The sequence below is a fragment of the Polypterus senegalus genome, chromosome 2 (assembly GCF_016835505.1).
Source record: "Polypterus senegalus isolate Bchr_013 chromosome 2, ASM1683550v1, whole genome shotgun sequence".
Classification (NCBI taxonomy): Eukaryota; Metazoa; Chordata; class Cladistia; order Polypteriformes; family Polypteridae; genus Polypterus; species Polypterus senegalus.
In genome coordinates, this window is record NC_053155.1 from 187,492,564 (window position 1) to 187,512,815 (window position 20,252).

At 39.1% G+C, this 20,252-nt stretch overlaps 1 protein-coding gene across 2 annotated transcripts in view; it reads right to left on the minus strand.

Moving 5' to 3' along the window:
- Positions 1 to 1,035, minus strand: part of nhsb (Nance-Horan syndrome b (congenital cataracts and dental anomalies)) — a 381,035-nt gene extending 380,000 nt beyond the window's left edge. For both annotated transcript variants that reach the window (XM_039745043.1, XM_039745042.1), the window contains exon 1: positions 560 to 1,035. In XM_039745043.1, coding sequence (XP_039600977.1) covers positions 560 to 839 — 280 coding nt within the window. In that variant the 5' untranslated portion in view covers positions 840 to 1,035. The remainder of the gene's footprint in view (positions 1 to 559) is intronic.
- Positions 1,036 to 20,252: the final 19,217 nt, after the last annotated feature.

Here is a 20,252-nt window from a genome sequence, read left to right on the forward strand (position 1 = left end):
TGAAGTGAGAAGAGCGGCTCCACGAGAGCCATTCACGAACAGCAGGAGTGTTAGTAATAGTAAGGCAGCATCACAGTGCCGATGCTAATGAAGTTACCGGCTTCATCTGCGCACCTTTCACATACCTTACACGCCCCCTATACAGAACTTGATGTTTAATACGAAATGTACATTTTAGGAAAATCTGTAATGACTACTGGATGTCGATGACGTGACTACTGCACGACTCGGAGGGTCTGTGACTATTTATTTGATATTCCGCGCACCCATACACACATATATATTACATGTCTAAAGAATTTACACAGTTGCACAAGGAAGGTGAGAGGAGGGGAAAGCAGACGAAGATTATTCAGTTCCACATGTATCCACAGCATCCAGCACGATCCCTCCCTTTCATCTAGAACCCAGAACTTGTAGAGATTCATGTTCCCGATTTACGCTGTTTTCGTCGCCAGTTAAAGAAGCATGTCACAGACATGTAACCCAATCACCCCCGCCCTCCTCAAACTTCAGAGCTGGGAGGATATAATACACAAATGTAAAATTAGGTACTCACGCACTGCCTCCTGCTTTGGATCCAGGCTGCTGGCAGTTTGCTGGATCCTGCTGATTTTACTTTGCAATGCCCATACCCTCTGATTCGTGGAAATAATCTCATTTTCCAGCTCCTGAAATAACGAACAGGCATGTTTGGCCAGGTCGGAGAGCTGTCTCAGGGTCCGGGATAGAGCCACGTTACTGATCGAGCACAGATCCTCAAAAAGCAAACCCTCCTCGTTGGGAATGACATGCCTGCATAGCAATTGGGGTTCCACGATCCTTTTGGCAAATGGCATTTTGTAAGTGAAAAAATAATCCTCAAAAAAAAAAAAAAAATCAGATCCAGGGTTTGAAAAAAAGCACGCTCAGCTCTGCTTCCTCCTTAATCCGAAATTCCCGAAAGCGGGTCGGTGTTCCCCATCCTTGCCCAGTATTTTGTAATGATCACTCAGTTCGAAAGTAAAGCCGCCTTGCCTGCTCACTGATCCTCGCTGCTCCTCTGATCATCAGTTGCCTTTAGTGCCTTTTTCAACGCTTTAAAGTAGAGGTGGATTTTAAAAGCGAATAGGAAACCACGGAGACCGGCTTATATCATGCTGGATCTGGAGCGAGAAAAATTCATTGCACAAACCACACGGAGTCACTAGAACGCCAAAGCAGGCAGAGGAATCTGCAAACAAGTGGAGTGGCTTCAGGATCGGCCATGGCACTGAACATTCGTCACAATCAAAAAAAAAAACCTGTTGGACAGGACTTGTAAACTATCTAGTACAAATAAAATTCTTGATGGCTTTGTGATTAGTGACACCCGTGTGTGAATAAATGCATGACAAGAAACATAAATAACCGGGTTGAATGGTTCAGGGTAGCAGGAAATGTAACAATAATGTTGTTTTCTGTATGTTATGTATGCTTAGAAATGGGCTTTTTTAAAAAGAGGAATTTTGTTTCCTTGTGTTTGGATTGGCTTCATAGATGTTTGCAAAGGGACAGATTAAAGGCAAAGTAAGACTGCAGTGAGGAAGTGAGGAGAAGTGATGGATCTCATTGATTTGTGCACATAGAGGAAATAGTAACAGAAGACACTGTGTATCCCTCCTCAGCGTGAAGGAACCAATTAATGCAATGCAATGGAAGACATAAACATAAAGGGTAAGGCAAATGACAGTAAACTTCTTTTTTACTCAAGTTATAATAAGGAAAGGATGTCTGGGAATGCTGTGTTGAAAATAACCTGGCTGGAAAGAAATCTTTAGGAGCAAAAGTGGTTTTGGGATGTCACAGAGTAGAAAAAAAGACACCTTAATACCCAACGACAAGAGGATGCAAAATGTGCACCTGCAGTTTTAAGGTACCTTTACATATTAAGACGATGATAAAGGTATGTCCTTTCATGATGGTGTATGGTGTCTGGGGCATAGGACTCTAAGACACAAGGCTACTGGTTTAGTGTTTATCTCAGACACACTGTGTGATCCTGATGGTGTCACTTAACCTGCTTGTGTTCCAGTGGCAAAAACTAACCAAAACGAGGAAACAGTTATAATGTATTATAATGTTGTTTATCTTGAATAAAGGCTCAGTCAAGTAAAAATAATAAAATTAAATTCTCAAACCAACTTAATCCAGTAAATGGGGATGGAGCCTATCTTGGTAGCATCAGGCAGAAGACATGTCTCACTTAAACACATGCACACCCACAAGGGGATAACTTAAAAATCTCAGTTCACCAAATTCCACACAAGAATCAACCAAATCGTCATCTGCTGCTCCACTCTGCTTAATAATAATAATAATAATAATAATAATAATAATAATAATAATAATAATAATAATAATAATATGGGAGGTTAATAAGTCCTTATGATCATTAGAGTAATTCCAAGACATCCATGCTGGTAAAGTCAAGGAGATGGGGCCAGGCTAAAGGCAGACTACTACTCTCTCAAGCAAACATATTAAATATTAAATGAAAAGTGGTTATAACAAAAAATGCAATTCATACTGCTTGGCCAGGATAAAAAGGACCATGTTCATGAGTTAGGTGGTGGTCCGTATTTGACACATGAGCTATAATCTTCCTTGGCTATGGTGGCAAAAGCAGTTCCAGCCCATGTACGGCTACTACAATAGCCACATCATGGAGTGCTGGGCCTGAGCATCAGCCACAAACTCCTATGACTGTTTTGGGGCCACCAAACCTTTGACCCACAAAGCCAGTAAGATCCACCAGTGCATACAATGGAAAAATATATCAATGAGTTCATCATGCATACAAGTTATAAATTACAGAATCTGAAACAGATACAGCATATTACAGTCACAAATTACACATAGCTTTTACACAGAAATACCCGAACATGCAAAACACAGAACAATGAATTGCAGATCAGCTACAAACTGTCCTTACACAAAGCCTTAAACAAGACTCGAACCAATAAAAGAGGAAGTTGCAGTTAACTTACAGAAACAAACAGGAAATAGCAACAAGTACAGATTCTCATAAAATGCACAGGCAGATAACATTTAACAATGCACACTACAACAACTCGTATGGCTACAGAAATAAACTTATCAAAAAAGCAGCCATTGAGGACTGAATACTACTAGAAAAACCTGACAGAGGACATTGACAGAACAATCATACAATACATAGGAACAGACCCCACTTGGCATCTCCTTATCCCAAAACCGTTGATCACAAAGAAACTGTCACTAACAACAAAGCTCAATAATGAAAATATACTTCCACAGTGCATAGATACACTTAAACCACTGGGAGATGTGCATCCGCTAATATATGCTTGTGCAGTCACCGCCATCACCATATTAGAATGAAAACAAGAGATAAGCAAAACAAAATAACATCACACCAACCCAGGACACCGAACTAGAAACGTGGATTAAGGGCATTAGATATGACTTGGGTTAATTAACACAGTACAAGAAGAACAACACATCGAGAAAACTGCATTGAAACTTTTATCAAGTACTTAAGAGAATAAAATCACACACGAAACATGAAGAGCACAATGAACATATGGGCATATACATAGATACACTTAAACAAACACTCGTAGTTAAAACACAGAGGCTAAAATGGTTCAAGTTATGCACAACAAAAGCAACAAAATAATCAAAAACTATTCTGCAGACAACACACTGAATAAGATATCAATAGAAACCAGCACAGGAAAATCTCACACATTCTGATCTTTCCTCTGGCCTAAAGCAGGTCAGCATTAATGTATAGTAATTTGGATTAAGGAGAAGCAGCAAAACACAGACGCTCTAAAATCAATGCACTTCAAACAAATCACAATAATTAATAGATCTCACCAACACAATAAAAAATATACAACTGGAAGACACCAGGCTTGGATGGAGTTCACAATTTCTGATATTAAAGGTTTACCACTCTGCACTTGGTCTTTACAGACAAACTGACATATATTATATACAACCTGGAAGAGACACCTCAATTTTCAATAGAAGGCATCACATACATGACCCTCTAGTCAAAAGACCCCACAGATCTCAAAAATTCTGACCTACATGAAGCTTACACCATGCATAACAAACAAAATTTAAACACATGTCACCGATAATAATATACTTATAAGTCTGTAGAACAAAAAGGCTGCTGACAGCAACATATGAATTTCAAGGAAGAGCTCTTAATAGGCTCTGTGATATTCAAACAGACATAGAAATAAAAAACAGCAACATACACAGAAAATTCATTGCTAACAAAAAAAAACTGAAAAGGTGCCACACACATAGCTAGTACAAATATTACACTTATAGATTATATACCCCATACTGATACTCTGCTTATGAACACTTATGGGCCATTGGTGAACAATACTACATTTACGTATCAACGGTATTTCAATATACACAGACTTGATACAAATAAGATGAAACATATTCCAGGGAGCCCTCTCTGGTTCTATCTCACTTTCGATCAATTGTCAAGCAGATTAAACAACACACAATATGGATATATATGCAAAAACCAACATCAGCAATACACCTTATCACATGTACTCTATATAAAAAACAAAGATATATAGAGCTACAAGCTAATTACAACAGTTACTAGAAATAATCCGTTTTCATAAGACATACACCTGGAATTTATACTGCACATGCATAAAACAATTAATGTAGAACAGGTCATCTTTAACAAAGATGAGTATATCCTCAACAAATGGCAACCAAATATAAGCCATGACAGAAGGTAAATTATACAAATACCATCAATTCCAACAGAACACTGTTATACAACACAAACTAATTAAATATTCTTTCATACAGTAATATACATCACATCTTTCACAAATACTCCAAACACACTGAGATGCACACCACACAATTAAATCCATCAATACATACACCCTACCAATACTCACATATTTCTTTGGAGTTATTCATCGGTCACAAACAGACCTACAACACTTCCAAAGAAAAACATGAACACCACTCACAAAATGCAAGCAATGCCACCTCAAAGCAGCCATAGAATGACATTCTCTTCCGTGTGCTGAGGGAGGAAGTGGACACATAGGCATGCAATAATTAATCTACACAACCACAGATTCTTCCACACAAGCAGCATACATTAACAAAACACATAGCAATAGTTCACGAAGACACAAACGACCCACCACTTAACCGACAAACTACAGACAACATCACAGAGAACGCAAAAAAAATACACAAATTAAAACACAAGCATGGACCCAGAAAATGTTGAATGGTAGGCATCTTCATCAACTTGATCAGCCTTGTTTGGATAAGGTGGTATCAAATACCTGGCTAAGGTGAAATGTTTGGTGAGACAGAAGAGTTCATGCTTGCCATGCAAGATCAAGTCATAAATACAAGAACCTACAGAAAATACATTCTTAAGGACTCTAAATTGCCACAAGAAACAATCCAATACATCACATTAGGCTGTAAACTACTGAAACAAATTGTCTGCATGCACAGGCACAATCAGATGACTAACAATATACACCTTGAAATGGCATTACAACATAAACTAGATGAAATATACAAGCCATATTATAAATACACTTCCACCGCAGGACTAGAAAATGCCATACAACAACTATACTGGGACAGAACTATACTAACAGACAAAACTATCCCCCATAAAAGAGCAGCTCTAATTGTGGTAGACAAACAAAATAAAATGACATAGATTATTGACATTATCATGACAAATACACACAATTTACAAAATACACACACAAATAAAATACAGATGTACACAGAACTGACAGAAGAAATATGCTGGCTTATGGAGAATGGACAAATTGATCATTGTGCTCATTGTTGTATCAAACATTGGTGTCATCCCACATACACTACCCAAAAGCATATTCGAATTACATATAAAGCAATACACATCCATAAAACTATAGAAAGCAGCGATTTTAAAATACTTGTCACATAGTGAGGAAATTCCGTAACACAAACACAATCCACTAAAACATATACACATAAACACAACCTAAAACTACCCTATGTCTTTGTCTAGGCTCAATACAAACGGTAGCAATGAGAATATCTCAGAAAATACTTTGAATAACAATAACAATAATTGTTGTTTTAATGTTTGTTAACATTAAAAATTTGGTAACATTGCTTTTGAATCATTATTAATACTATTATTATTTTTCATCCTCTTGATGGTGACATAGCAGCACCATTTTGTGTTTATGTATCTTCTGTGATCTCTTTATTGCTGGTACTGATGTTGCTGCAAGTCACCTGACTAACGGCCGAACTACATATGATATCCTAATTGCAAATGCTGCTTTAAATGACATTGTGGTTATTCAGACATCCAATATGAAAACAAAAGAATTTTCTTTGTGATTGCTTAGTTATTTAGGGAAAGGCTTTTTAGGCAGTTGGGACATGTTCTTCTTAAGTCTTCACTTGGTTTTACATATTGAGCTTTGTCGATTATAGTTCCTTACTTTTGGCATAAACTTGACCAAACTCTTTTGTTTTGGCCCCTCTCAGTTTTATGTCTTGTTGCTTTTCAATGAGCTCTACTCCAGCTGACAGCAATAATGATAATTCCTGGGCATCACAGAAAGCAAGAGAACATTGAGAATGGCAGGAGACCAACAGGTGTGCTTTCTGGTGAATAAATACAACATTTTCTAACATGTTTGTGACTTTCTTGGTATTATTCTATCTTTCAGAGAATCTCTTTCCCTCACTTCATCTAACTTTTAATTGTATTATAGTTATTTTTATTTTTCATGATAGCAATAATGTATCCTTAGGTGATAATATCGACCTGAACACCATTTACAAATTGATAGTATGAGCCTGGCATCTTAATCTAAATACTGCAACAATAAGCACGAAGTTAAAAGAATAAAACATACATGCTGTTGCTAATGAAACTAGTTTTGTCACTGTTACTCATCACTTAAGTCAAACTGCCAGTGCCTAAACTGTGCCTTTACAGGAGTGATCACACAGTGTACTTTTGATGTGTAACTTGCTTCATATAAAAGTCCCAGCCTAAAAATGTATCTTTGAAAGCAAATTTCTTTTTATATAAATCTACAGTACTGTAAAGTCCTCCATTAATAGGAAACATTAATCATTAAAACCAGTAAGAAATTTCAGGAATTTTTGCATAAATATGAATCTTCAGTTATTTTCTCTTGATTGCAAGGTACATATTTTCTTCACCTCTCCTTCCACGTGCATGCCTGATGTTACTGGCAGCAGCAGGTTGCTTCTTGCTTTACATTCAGTGCTCCTGCAATGATCACAAGCTCCCTGTGACGCTAATCTGTACAAATTAAAATGAACCCTTAGCACACACAGGATTAAATATTGACCTATCAGGTCAGGTCAAGTTAGGGAGCATGCACTGGTACAGTGCACTGCCGCACCCACCACATGATAAAAAAGCTCAGGATCCTGGCTGGCAAACCCCCAGGCAGACAGGGAGTCCAGTTCCATCCCCTGGAAATGACCCTTTATCTGCAGCAGCCAGGTGTCATGTGGACATCCCTTTGGCCTGGTACAGCCATAGTGCCATAACTGATATTGCCTGACAATGCAGGTAATGTGCATCATTGAGGACTCCATGAGCAACTGCTCATTCAACACAAAGTCAAACCAGCGGTACCCAAGGATTTTCCAGAGAGACACAGTACCAAAGGAGTCCAGTATTTGCCTCAGGTGACTGGATAGCGTCCATGTCTCACAACAATATAGCAAAACAGGAAACACCGGGGCTTTAAAAAATTGGACCTTTGTCCTTTTGTATAGATATTGGGATCAAAGCACACCCCTTTCCAGTGACCTCATGATCCCCTATGCTCTCCCAATCTGTCTACTGACATAATAGGAAGAGTCACCAGAGACATGAATGCCACTGCCGAAGTAAGTAAGGTCGACACACTCTGCAGACAGACATACTGTTGATGGCTATGCCCAAGAGGTCATTAAAGGCCTGGATCTTGTTTTTTATCCAGGGCAATTGCAAGTTCAGACACTCAAACTCCTCACTCATTCTTTGGAGAGCCCTGATCTGAGCCTCCATTGACTCCGCAAAGATCACAGCATCGTCAGCAAAGTCAAGATCTTGCAGCCGCTGGACCCCACGACCTTGCCCAACACCCAGTCCATGCAAACATTGAACAGATTATGCTATTACTTGTGCACATCCTTAATCTATCCCTCATTAGCCGTCACTCAATGTGTGGAGCACACGGGTGCACGATGATACCGACTACACTTGGTAATATCTTTTGTGAAATAACACAATAAGTATTCCAAAATAACTCAATACTTTTGTGAAATAATACAATATTCTTCTTGAGTGGTGGGAATATTTGTTATTGTGGATAGTTTAGAATTATTTAAACTTGTAAAGTTTTAGCCCCAGGCAAGCCTGAATGCCTTTCGTTTCGAGTTTGGAGCTAGGAAGCCTGGTAGTGGGACCTCACAAGTGGGTTCCAAACAGAAAAAGGTCTGGTTCAGCCTTTCAGTGGCTTTATAAGGCCTGCTCCCTTTTTTTGTGTTTCTTTGTGGAAAATATCACTATAGTCATGTTTGCCATAAAGGGAAGTAAAATATGAATAATAGAAGTGACCAGGGGAAAATTCTGCCCTACCTATTGTCAAAGCCTAATCATAAATCAAAAATCAATGTCAAAACCAAAAAGGAGTCTATTAATACTGATTAGGAGCAAAACAACTACCGCACAGAGACTTCTATCAAATTATAGGTGAACTCGAATGAGGAAAGGTCATCACAGGGAACCTTTTAACCTGTCACATCAATGAAATGCCCAAAGCATCCAAGCGCGCGCTCTAACAACGGAACTACTAAAATGGCGATGTGCATGAAAATCAAGATAACATGCAAAAAATTCAAAATTCTCTGAAAACAACATTTTAGGAAATATAAAATGTCAGAAATGATTTCAATGTCCCAAAAATCTACTATGACTTATAAAGAACAGCAAAAGTTCAGAAAATCTATTAAAAATTAATAAAGAATGCCAGTCATAATTATGTAATATGAGGACTTGTTGTGATGTCTGGTATTGTGCTGACAAATTTAATAGCAAAGAATTCAGAAATGTGTTTTGTGTGCTTGTTAATTATTAATTGCAGCATTTTTGTCCCATATATTGATTTTTTTACCAACTCTTTGAATGCTAAGCTATAGAAACCTTTCTTTGGTTACTTCTGGCATTTTCAACATTATTACTCCATAGCCGTTTTGTGAAAACTGTCAATTGTATCTGTTTATCTGATTGATTCATAAGACATATTTCTCCTTTCCTAATTTTTATTCATTTTTATGGCTTTTAATTGATCCAATACTATGATCTATTAATTATTTAATTATCTCTAATTCCATCCAGTTATCAAATAACAATATATAGCTTACTGACATTGGTAAAAGGTTTTATCTTATTATGCATTTTAATAGATTCTCCTTAAAGTAAAAAGGATTGCCACAATGAAAAAGGTTTGGGGACCATCCTTGTATAATGTCCAAAGGACAAGAAAAAAAACGCAGACTTTTTTGCAGTGATCAAAAGCATGTATAGCAGATGACAATTTATAAATGAGAAAATGGCATTTATATACAGAGGACAAAATGGAGACGGGAAGTGAGTTGGCAGGAGATGACGTTGAAGCTGTGGGACAGATACGACATCATCAAAAGTAGACCAGAAGTGAAGTCATCAAATTGAGTTGGTGGTAATGTAATTTGGAAGCGTCGGAGGTATTGTCATTTGAAAGCTCCGGGAGTGACATCTCAGCAGCCATCTTGGAACCCGGAAGTAAGTGTTTGCTTTTCTTGTTTTTGTCTGATGAGAAGAACGAGAGGGAAAGGTAAGTACTGCATGTCAAGCCTCCGTCTCGTGATGTTTCACTCACCTTTGGGCTTATTGACTGCCTCCTAAGCACATGTGTGTGACAGCATATAAATCACAAATGTAAAGTATTGGGTTGCACCAAGTTTTACAAAAGATATTTACAGTTAATAAAGAAATGTTCTATATGTACAGTATGTTTCTTACATTTACAGAGAAAAAGCTTAAGTCAAGTTTGATTTTGCCGGGAGTCAAAGCGTACCCTAACTGTGGCAAGCACAGGGTTGGATCGAGTGAGAATGGAGCATCACATAATTTAAGAATCATACATCTCTATAGGAAAACATTCATCACCTTGTTAATTTTCTGTATTCCCAAATTAGCAACATTCAGTGTAAGTCAGCAACCAGGCCAAGATGGAATGTATAGAGAGGTTTCTAATTTGTTCTGATACTGATACTCTGCATGTTCAATTCTTCATAATAGCTATTCATGGTGGCTCTAAAATCCGTACTGACCCCTACTCTCTCTTCTGTTTCTTTTTCCGGTTTCTTTGTGGTGGCGGCCTGCGCCACCACCACCTACTCAAAGCATCATGATGCACCAACATTGATGGACTGAAAGCCAGAAGTCTACGTGACCATCATCATCAGGTCCTTCGATGAAAACGCTAAATACAAAGAGGACTGTTTGATTTATGTTAGGTAGATTGCCCAGAGGGGACTGGGCGGTCTCTTGGTCTGGAACCCCTACAGATTTTATTTTTTTCTCCAGCCTTTGGAGTTTTTTTTTTGTTTTTTCTGTCCACCCTGGCCATCGGACCTTACTCTTATTCTATGTTAATTAATGTTGACTTATGTTTATCTTTTATTGTGTCTTCTATTTCTCTATTCATTTTGTAAAGCACTTTGAGCTACATTTTTTTGTATGAATATGTGCTATATAAATAAATGTTGATTGATTGATTGATTCATTGATTGATTGATGAAAAAGTGTCTAATGCAACGGTTCTTAAATATGTTATATATAATATGACCCATAAAGGCTATTATATTCTGTTGATAAAGGAGCTTGCTCAGGTTATATGGCAATACTCTTGTACTTAGCGATACATTCTTAGCTAGATTTGCAGATCTCTAAATATATAGTTATAGAATGGAGGCTTCCTTGCTGTGTGAAGTTAATTATTATAAAGGCATCTGGTGACTTTATAATATTCAATTTTTACTAAGTAAACTATTGTTTGCAGGGTATCTGTTTACAATGCTTATACATTCTATCTGCATCCAAGTGAATTTTTAGACTGCTACTACATCCCAAAGACATGCATGTTAGGTTAACTAGTGAAGGCTCAGATTGCGGGTTCCTGTCTTACATCCGGTGTGTCAGAATAGACCCTTATTCCCCATGACCCTGCAATGGGAAAAATAATTGGAACAGGAAACAGATGGAGGGATAGATGAACCTAAATACACAGGCTGGGTGTAGTTTCTTTTCAATTTTATCCAACTTTTTTGCTGATTCCAAATATGTTATTTTATCCTCAGATAAAGTGCCTTTGGCAGAACTCTGCCATGATCACCAAATTCAAGTAACAGACACACAGTGGTATCATATTCCTTCAGGCACTGTATCTAAAGCAGCCTCCAAAGCCTTTTTCTGACTGCATTGCAAAACTGCTTAGGTCTCAGGATTTAGATATTAGCTGAAGATATGCCGCATGTTCATTGCTTTAAAAAAAATGTAATATTCACTATTTGTTTTTAAACAATTTATTTGTTATCGTATGTTATTTTCATGTCTGTCCTTCCCACTCCCATGTACTGTAGTACTGCTGTGTTGACTTTAATTTACTACTGCAAATTTCTTACATAGTAATGTTTTGCTTATCGTGATGGACGGCCGGCGTTTCAGCCCGGCCGGGACATCCCTCAACTGAAGAAACCAGCCTTTTCAGAGCACTACATCCCCCGGAACTCAAGATGGCAGCTCTCCTGGATGGAAATTATTCCTCGGATTCCCGCAGGGCAGTATGGGACATGGAGTCCATCTCTTCAGCCCTGTTTGGTGGTGTGGGTGCCGCCAGGGGGCAGAAGTACTTCGGAGTCACGAGGATGGAAACCCACAGTACTTCCGGAATACTTGAAGAAGGCATTTGACCTGGAGAAGTAATACTTCCGGGTCATGGACTTTAAAAAGACTGTGGTAAACCCAGCAGAGGGAGCCGAGTCGGGAGGAAGTGAGACGGAGCTGCTTGGAGTGGAGGATTGGTTATTTTTTATTATTGATTTATTATTGAGAATTGTGGAGTGTGTGGTGCTTTGTGCACTTTATTGTAGATTATTATTAAAGAATCTTCTTGGTGTTTTTACAAGTGTGTCTGGGACGTCTGTCTGGTGGGTTCAACGGGGCAACAGCGCCTCTAGCGTCCACACTATAATTATTCATTCCAAAGGTATGATATGAGGAATTGATTAAATGGACACATGTTTGTTTTAAACATATCATGTTTAAAATCATTTAATTTTTTTATGACGGAAACAATACAAGTATTTGTTTCTTTTAGGTTTTTTCTGTCCATTTTTAAATAGGCTGGAAAGAATTGAGACAAGAATGATCAGATGGATGTATGGAGTGTCATGGAGTGAGAGGAGGATAAATGTAGAGTTAAGTTACTTGATGTGGAGATGACAGGGGATGGTTGATGTGAAGCGCAGGACAGAGGATGACTGGGTTAAGAGGAGGGGATGAGGCCAAGAGGGATGCCAAAGAACATGAGGCTGCATGTGGTTTCAGGTAATATAAGTAGAATGTGTCCAATCCCAAAGGATACCTAGAACCACTGAGCGGGGAGGAAATATATTTGGGGACCAACCATCCCACCTGGCACAGCCAGAAAATGGCAGGAAATCTGGTGATGATGATAAAGACAGACCCATTATATCCAAAACCCCTGACAATTATATTTTAGTCAGGATTCCTCCCCTGGCCGAGGTTTAAATTTCATAATCTTGTTTATTTTGTTATTTTTTATGTTATCAGTGTTGATTATTTAGCATCTATATGTCAATTGGTATCCTACCATGTTCCTTGTGTTTTGTGTGTGGTCCCCCAAGAGGCGGGGGCCTCTTGCCCATCATTGCAAGGGTCTGCTCTCAGCTCTATAAAGTCTGAGGAAAACTCACATTTCCTTCCAGTCAATGCACTTGTGGTGTAGTGAAATTCTATTGTGTGTTTTTGGTGCTTTTGTGATTTTCTGGATTTTTTGGGCTTGTGCTGTATTTCGTCTACTCTTCAAATTGCCTCTGTCTTTTCAGGCATGCCCTGCTGTGCCTTTTGTGCTCTTCAGAGCTTCACTGGTTTAGAGAGCATTCTATGAAAATTGTTATGATTTCCTTACTGCCACAACAAAGCATACAAATGAGAGCAGGCCTCAAAAACACACAATCCAGACCAGCCTTTCTCTTGAGTCTAACTACCCCATGTGGCAGTAGGGGGCACTAGTGCTCCCTTGAACCCTTAGGTACAACTCCAGACCCCAGGTAAAAGTCCAAGAATCTTTATTGTTTAACAACAATGTGCACAAGGCACCTTCCACACTACTCATCCAAAACAACACTATTCTCTCCTCCTCGCCCAGACACTTAGCCACCCTACCTCCCAGCTCAGCTCAGCGTCTGGACTGAGGCATCGTCCTTTTATAGCCCCTGACCCGGAGGTGTTCCTGTCCCAACAGTCCACAGTTCCTTATTCCTTCCGGGTCAGGGCAATCAGTCCTTTACTTCAACCCGGGAGCACGTCGTTCTTTCCCGTCACGTGATCGTGACGTACTCCCGGGTCATAAGGCACAAAGAGCCCATAAGCCCCCACAGCGACTCCTGGTGGCCCCCAAGGTATCCAGCAGGGCTGTGTATAAATACTACAAAGTCCATGAGGCCCTGCTGGACCTCGGGGTACTAACCTGCTGCCGGGAGAGCTCCTCCTGGCGGCCTGGGGGTGAGGACCAGCATGAGAAGCCGGCAGTCCTCCACACACAAGTAGGCCTCACCACAGAGAGCTCAGCTCAACTCAAAAGTCAACAAGCAGACTTTCACAGGCCCAACAGGAGGTACAACATATAAAGTCCAAAAAATACTCCAAAATACTAAGAAAGGCAAAAGAATCACCATCATATCTTGGGCCAAACATGACAAAACAAAGAATCTTTATAAACTAAAGCATGTATTTAAAGATTTCAAAAATAAACCTGCATGACAACGAAGAAGGAGCAAAAACATAGGCTTTACCTTTTAGGTAAAACCTGAATGAAACAAATCCAGAATCAAAAAACAAATACAGTCCCTTAAACAAGAGAAGGGGTCATAATCTAGAAAATCCACAAGAATAGGATAAATTACAAAACCAGAATACAGATCACAATCATAATGCCGAACTTTCAGTAAACACTGAGGCTTCTTCTGTTATACAGCTGGGGCTGCCCATCGGCTGCATCATCAGGTGGCCCCACCTGTTTGGCCTCCATTTTAAGGAAACAGGGTGGATTAAATTAAAGCAACCATGATTAACATAATAAAAAATGGAAAAATAAACACAATAATAATAAAAGACAAAACCAACAGAATATTCAAAGGGAAACAAAATATTACATTAAACAAAACTGTACTTGAGCTTTTACCTTTATTTATAAAGATTCTGTGCGGCCCTTTTCATAATAACCAAGGAACCAATTATAGACTTTCGCCACTCCAAAGAGTCTCTATGTCTAGTAACTATTCAATGAGTGGATGTAGAGATGGTCCAATTCTACAGATACTTTGGAGTCCAAGTTAATGAAACATAGAGGAACAATACTCTTTAATGTAGATAGTGACATCCTTCAGATCTTCTACAAGGTCAGTTTGATTTTCTATGCTGTGGTGTGCTGGGCCAGTAACATTACTTCAAGAGAGGCTCACCAAAACAGAAAGCTAATGAAAAGGCTGAGCTCAGTTATAGGATGCATTCTGGACCACCTGGAGGTAGTAGTGAAGGAGAGAATTTAAACAAAACTGAGTGCCGTTGTGAGCAATGCTGCACATCCTCTCTCTGACATATTAACACTTTAAGCTAATGAATCATTCAAGTGTGTCAAGAAACTACTGGACATATTTTGTACCAACAGCAAAAGGTCTGCATAATGCCTCACAGTGACTGTTTTATAGCTTTATAGTCATTCCGGTGTGTGTGTTCAGGCCAAAGTGTGTGTGTGTATATTTATTTATTTATTTCCTTACTTACTTATCTACCTATTCATGTATTTATTTATTTTGAAGCTCTTCTGTAAAAAGCCAAATTTTTACTTGGGACAAAATAAAGTTCTATCAATTACAAATTGGGGTTTGTTAGTTATTTCTCCCTTTACTGGGCATTTTGAGCATTTTCAGGACTTTGTATGCTTTGGAACTCTTTAGTTCACAACTCTGACAAAATTTATTGAGTGTGGGGTACTGAAAAAATGACTAGCTGCTTCCTTAATACCTGAGATCAAGCAAAACAACTATTAATTTAATAATGTTTTAGAGCAGGGGTCTCCAGATCTAGTCCTGTAGAGCTACTGTGGCTGCAAGATTTCATTCTAACTCATTTATTAATTAGTAACCAGTTTTTGCTGCTAATTAACTATTTCCTTTTGTTTTAATGGACTTTTCTTGAGACTCTGACCGCTGAATTGATTTTTTTTTTCCTTAAATGGCACCTAAAACATAAAATTGATGTGAAGTGAGCCAACAGATGACCAACTAAATTGGGACCAAAAAACTTCAACCTTCATTCAATTTCTAAATTTGAAGCCAATTCTCGTTGCTAATTAAACCCATTATTTAATTCCATGGCGCTCATTCTGCCATGGCAGACATTTCCAAAACGTTGCTTTTTTTCTTCTTTTTTAAGAGTGCTGTCAAAAATGGTTAGTAGACCTAAGCAGATCAACATTTCCGAGGCCTTCACCTTTCTTTATTTTTAGTTATTGTGTGATGGACGCAGGTTGTTGCTTATCTGTTGGTACATTTTGTGTCTTAATGTTGTTTGGTTGCTAATTAAGGAAAAATGAAATAATTAAGGGGCCTGAGTCTCAAGTTGTGCATCAATGAAAATTAAGGCAAAGAGTTAATTAGCACCAAAATCTGGTCACTAATTAAGAAAAGGATTAGAATGAAAACCTGCAGCCACAGTAGCTCTCCGGGACTGGAGTTGGAGACGCCTGTTTTAGAGACTTTGTGAAGAAAAAAGGAGAGAAATTTTTACAATACATTCAAAATAACTGAATGTTTTTTAGAGCATAAGAATTTACTCATACTAATTGACTCTGCTGTACCTATTGTAATGCCAGTGAATCTTTGGGGTTGTTTACAAGAAAGAAAAAATGAAATCTGATCTCATCAAATTCAACTGAAATTTGTTTTATACTGAAGAGAATAACACTCAAAGGCTTTGACAGTTTAGGCCAAACATGATACAAAACGAGAGTGGTGTGATTCCTGCAAGCCCTGAAGAGATTCATGCTACCTCTCTTTTCTCAAGAGTTACATCCAGAAATTTCAGCATAAAACATTTCAAATAAATGTGAGAACTTTAAGAGACATGCTCATTGTGTTCCATTACTCCAAATAATAATAATAATGTAATGGGAATACAGTATTGGTACACAATACTCCTAAAATGACATCCTGAGAGATCTTATCTTAGCAGGGTTCTGCCCACAAAAACACTAGAAATGCAGCATTGAGGCACATATATATCAGACATAATAATTAAATGGTGATTACATTAAACAGTTATTGTAAATGAGTGCAAAAGGGCATGAGGCCTCAAGGAAGACCCACAACCCAGAGCTGGACCTTCCCTCTCCTGCATAGAAGTAGGCCTCACCTCAGACCCCAAAAATTTACAGAACTTTTTTAAAGTTCAAAAAAACCTTAAATGTCTGAAATGTATCAAAATGCTTCATGTGGGAGAGAAACTGTAACTCAGTCTTGAGAGGCAAGTCCAACCTTCTGTCATTCGCTTGCCGCAAACATCCTACCAAATGTACATTCAGCTAAGCATTGTTGACAAGACAGCTTCTGGTCCTTTACTGGGATAACTTCTGGACAGGTCCCCTGAACAACACCAGAGTCAAGGGGCAGTTGTACAATTGTTCCTGGGATATCTAATTAGAACTCCTTCTAACAGCACCTGCAATTGTCAATCCTGGTTTCAAAAGTAATTACAAACTTCCCTACAACTGTGTCTGGTAAACCAATGCAGGACAGGTGTACATATCTCTCCCTGGAAAAATGTCCCTTTTTTTTAAAGACAGGTCTGAGGATGTTGCATTGCTGCTTCCCATGTTCACATCATTTCAGAACTCCTATGATATGCTTTTAATACACCAGAATTTTGCCATTCTCTGCTGTTTTTCTCAACTGTGTATTGGAAGAACTGGTAAGAGGGAATGAGCGTTAACATCACATATGACAGATACTTTTCATGTGCTAAGATCCTATAGCCACCTACAGGTAGGATTTCAAATGAACCACCCTTAAAACAGGAAACTCTTAATATCATCCAGTAACCTGCCTTTAAATGAGAACAATTAGAAGCACCAAGAGAATAACTGGGTACTTTACTATTCTCATCACATCTCATCATCTCATTTTCTCAACCGCTTTTCCTAATAATGGTTACAGCAGCTAGAAGTCAAGTAGGTCTTCCATGTCCCCAGCTACCAATTCTAGCTGTTCTTAGGGAATCCCCAGATATTATCCCTGCAACATGTTCTGGGTCTGCTGCAGGGTCTCCGCCCAGTGGGACATGCCCAGAGCACAGCTCCAGAGGGAGTCACCTGAGGGGGCATCCTTACAATATACCAAAACCACCTCAACTGCCTCTTCCCAATTCAGAGGAGCAGTAACTCTACTCTGAGGTTCTCCTAAATCTCTGACCATCTCACCCCATCACAGAGTGTCAGCCCAATTACCCTGTGAAGAAATCTAATTTCTGGTGCTTGACCTCATTCCTTCAGTCATTACCCACAACTCATGACCATAGATGAGGAGAGGGATATTGATGACTGGTAAACCATGACTTTTGTCTTTAGACTCAACTTCAACTTTACCCCACAGACCAGTCCAGCACTTGGTGAATAATTGCCGCTGCTCCTATCCTCTAGTCAATCTCACAATTCCTTTTTCCATCACTCATGAATAAGATCCTAAGGTACCTAAACTTCTCTGCTAAGGGCTACTAAAATGCTGTAAAGGGCAATTCACTGTTTTCCAAGAGAGAACTATGACCTCAGACTTAGAAGTGCTGATTCTCATCCCAGACACTTTACAATTGGCAGTAAATCGCTTAAACACATGCTGAAGATTACAGTCAGATTAGGCAAAGAGGACAACATCACCTGCATGAAACAACAATGCTACTCCTGGCCTCCCCAACTGCATACCCTCACATTCTCAGCTGTGCCTTGATATCCTGTCCATTACAACCTTAAAAAGGAATGGTGACAAGACACAGCCTTGGAGTCTGACACCCACAGTGAACGAATTAGATTTAACAGGAAGTATTGACACATCTCTCATTGTTTTCATATACACATGTAGACTGAGTTATCATACTTCCACACACTCTTCAGCAATTGTGGCAGGGTGAAGAGATCGTCTACTATTCTATGGCCAGGATGGAATCCACATTTTTCCTACTGTATCTTACTCTATCTACTGTAATCTGACCTAATGGAAGCATGTAGATTGAAAAGAGCAGTTGGAACAGGATAGATACTTTTGGAACACCTTATAGAATATCATGTGTCTTCAAAGTATAATTACCACAACTAGTAAAGAAATTTCTATAGGTTAGGTAAGACTCCCACTCACTAAGGCGATTTATAAGAATATTATTATTAATGGAATGAAATTTATAAGAATATTGTGATCAATGGTATCAAAAGGACATTCTCAATGTCATCTGGCCTCAATAAACTCCTCCTTTGATCAAGCTTTTATCTTCCACAACCCCTTTTGCAGCAATCTACTTACCTCTCATTTGAGTCAGGAGATCCTACAAAGACCATTTCCCTGAAGGCCACCTTCTTCAGTCTGCTAGCTTTCATCACCTTTGGTGTCCACCATCAGGTCCTAGAATTGCCAACATCAAATTCCTCGACCGATCAAGACGACAAGTTTTAGCAGCCACTTCCACAACTGACGTCTTGAACATGGTCCTCTCTGACTTCACTCTACATGTGGGAGAAGTTCTTTCAGAGCTAGGAGTTGTACTTATCAAGAACAGTGCTTCAGTCAGAGATTCCCAAAGAACCCTAACTCCTCATTTAGGCTTCCCTGGTCTATCTGGCCTACACCACTCACTTCTAATCCAACTCACTACCAAGCGGTGATCAGTTGACAACTCTGTCCTCTCTTCACCCAAGTGTCCAAAACATATGGTTTTAGGTCAGATGATATAACTACAAAGTCTGTTAATGACCTTTGGCCCAAGGCACTCTGGTATCAGGTACCCTTTTGAGCTTGTTATGAACAATCCATGACTAACAAAAAAATCCAATAACAATTTACAGTTCTACAGTTCTACAGTTCTAGTAGGCCATTCCTCCAAATCATGCCACTCCTAGTTTCTCTGTCATTTCAAACCTGAGCATTCAGTTTACCCAGTAAGACTTCAGATTTTGGACTGCACCTTTTTAAGCTTTTCACTCACCTTCTCTAAGAAGGCTGAATGTTCCAAACAGCTGTTTGGTCCATATGCACAAATGAAAGTCAGAGTTTTCTCTCTGCAACTCCTAGCCACATTGAGGCAATCCAGTTGCCCACTGGAGAAAACTACAATCACACAGCATTCAGCCAGGGTCTCATGATTATGCCCACACTTGCCCAAGGTCTTTCACACATGGGAATTTTAGAGTATGAGAGAGACCACCTCCAAACAAGAAGTTTGGTTCCAGAAACCATGCTATGTGTGAGGGTGATACCAACTATATCTAGCAGGTACTTTTGTATCTCTTGCATCAGCTCAGGCTTCATCCCTGCCAGAAAGGTAATGTTCCAAGTTCCCAAAGCCACTTTCAGTTCCCAGGGTCTAGTCTGTCTAGGTGTTTCTGACATTTCTGGCATTGCACCTAGCTCCCACCCTTCGTCATACAGGTGGTGAGCCCATAAAACATTTGGGCTGAGCTCTGTTGGGTATTATGGCATGACCAAACAGTAGGTGCTCACCTGTGGACACCACCCCTCGGTCTGACACTAGAAGTGGGTCCCTGTAACTGTATTCCAGGCAGAGTACACTGTTTTTA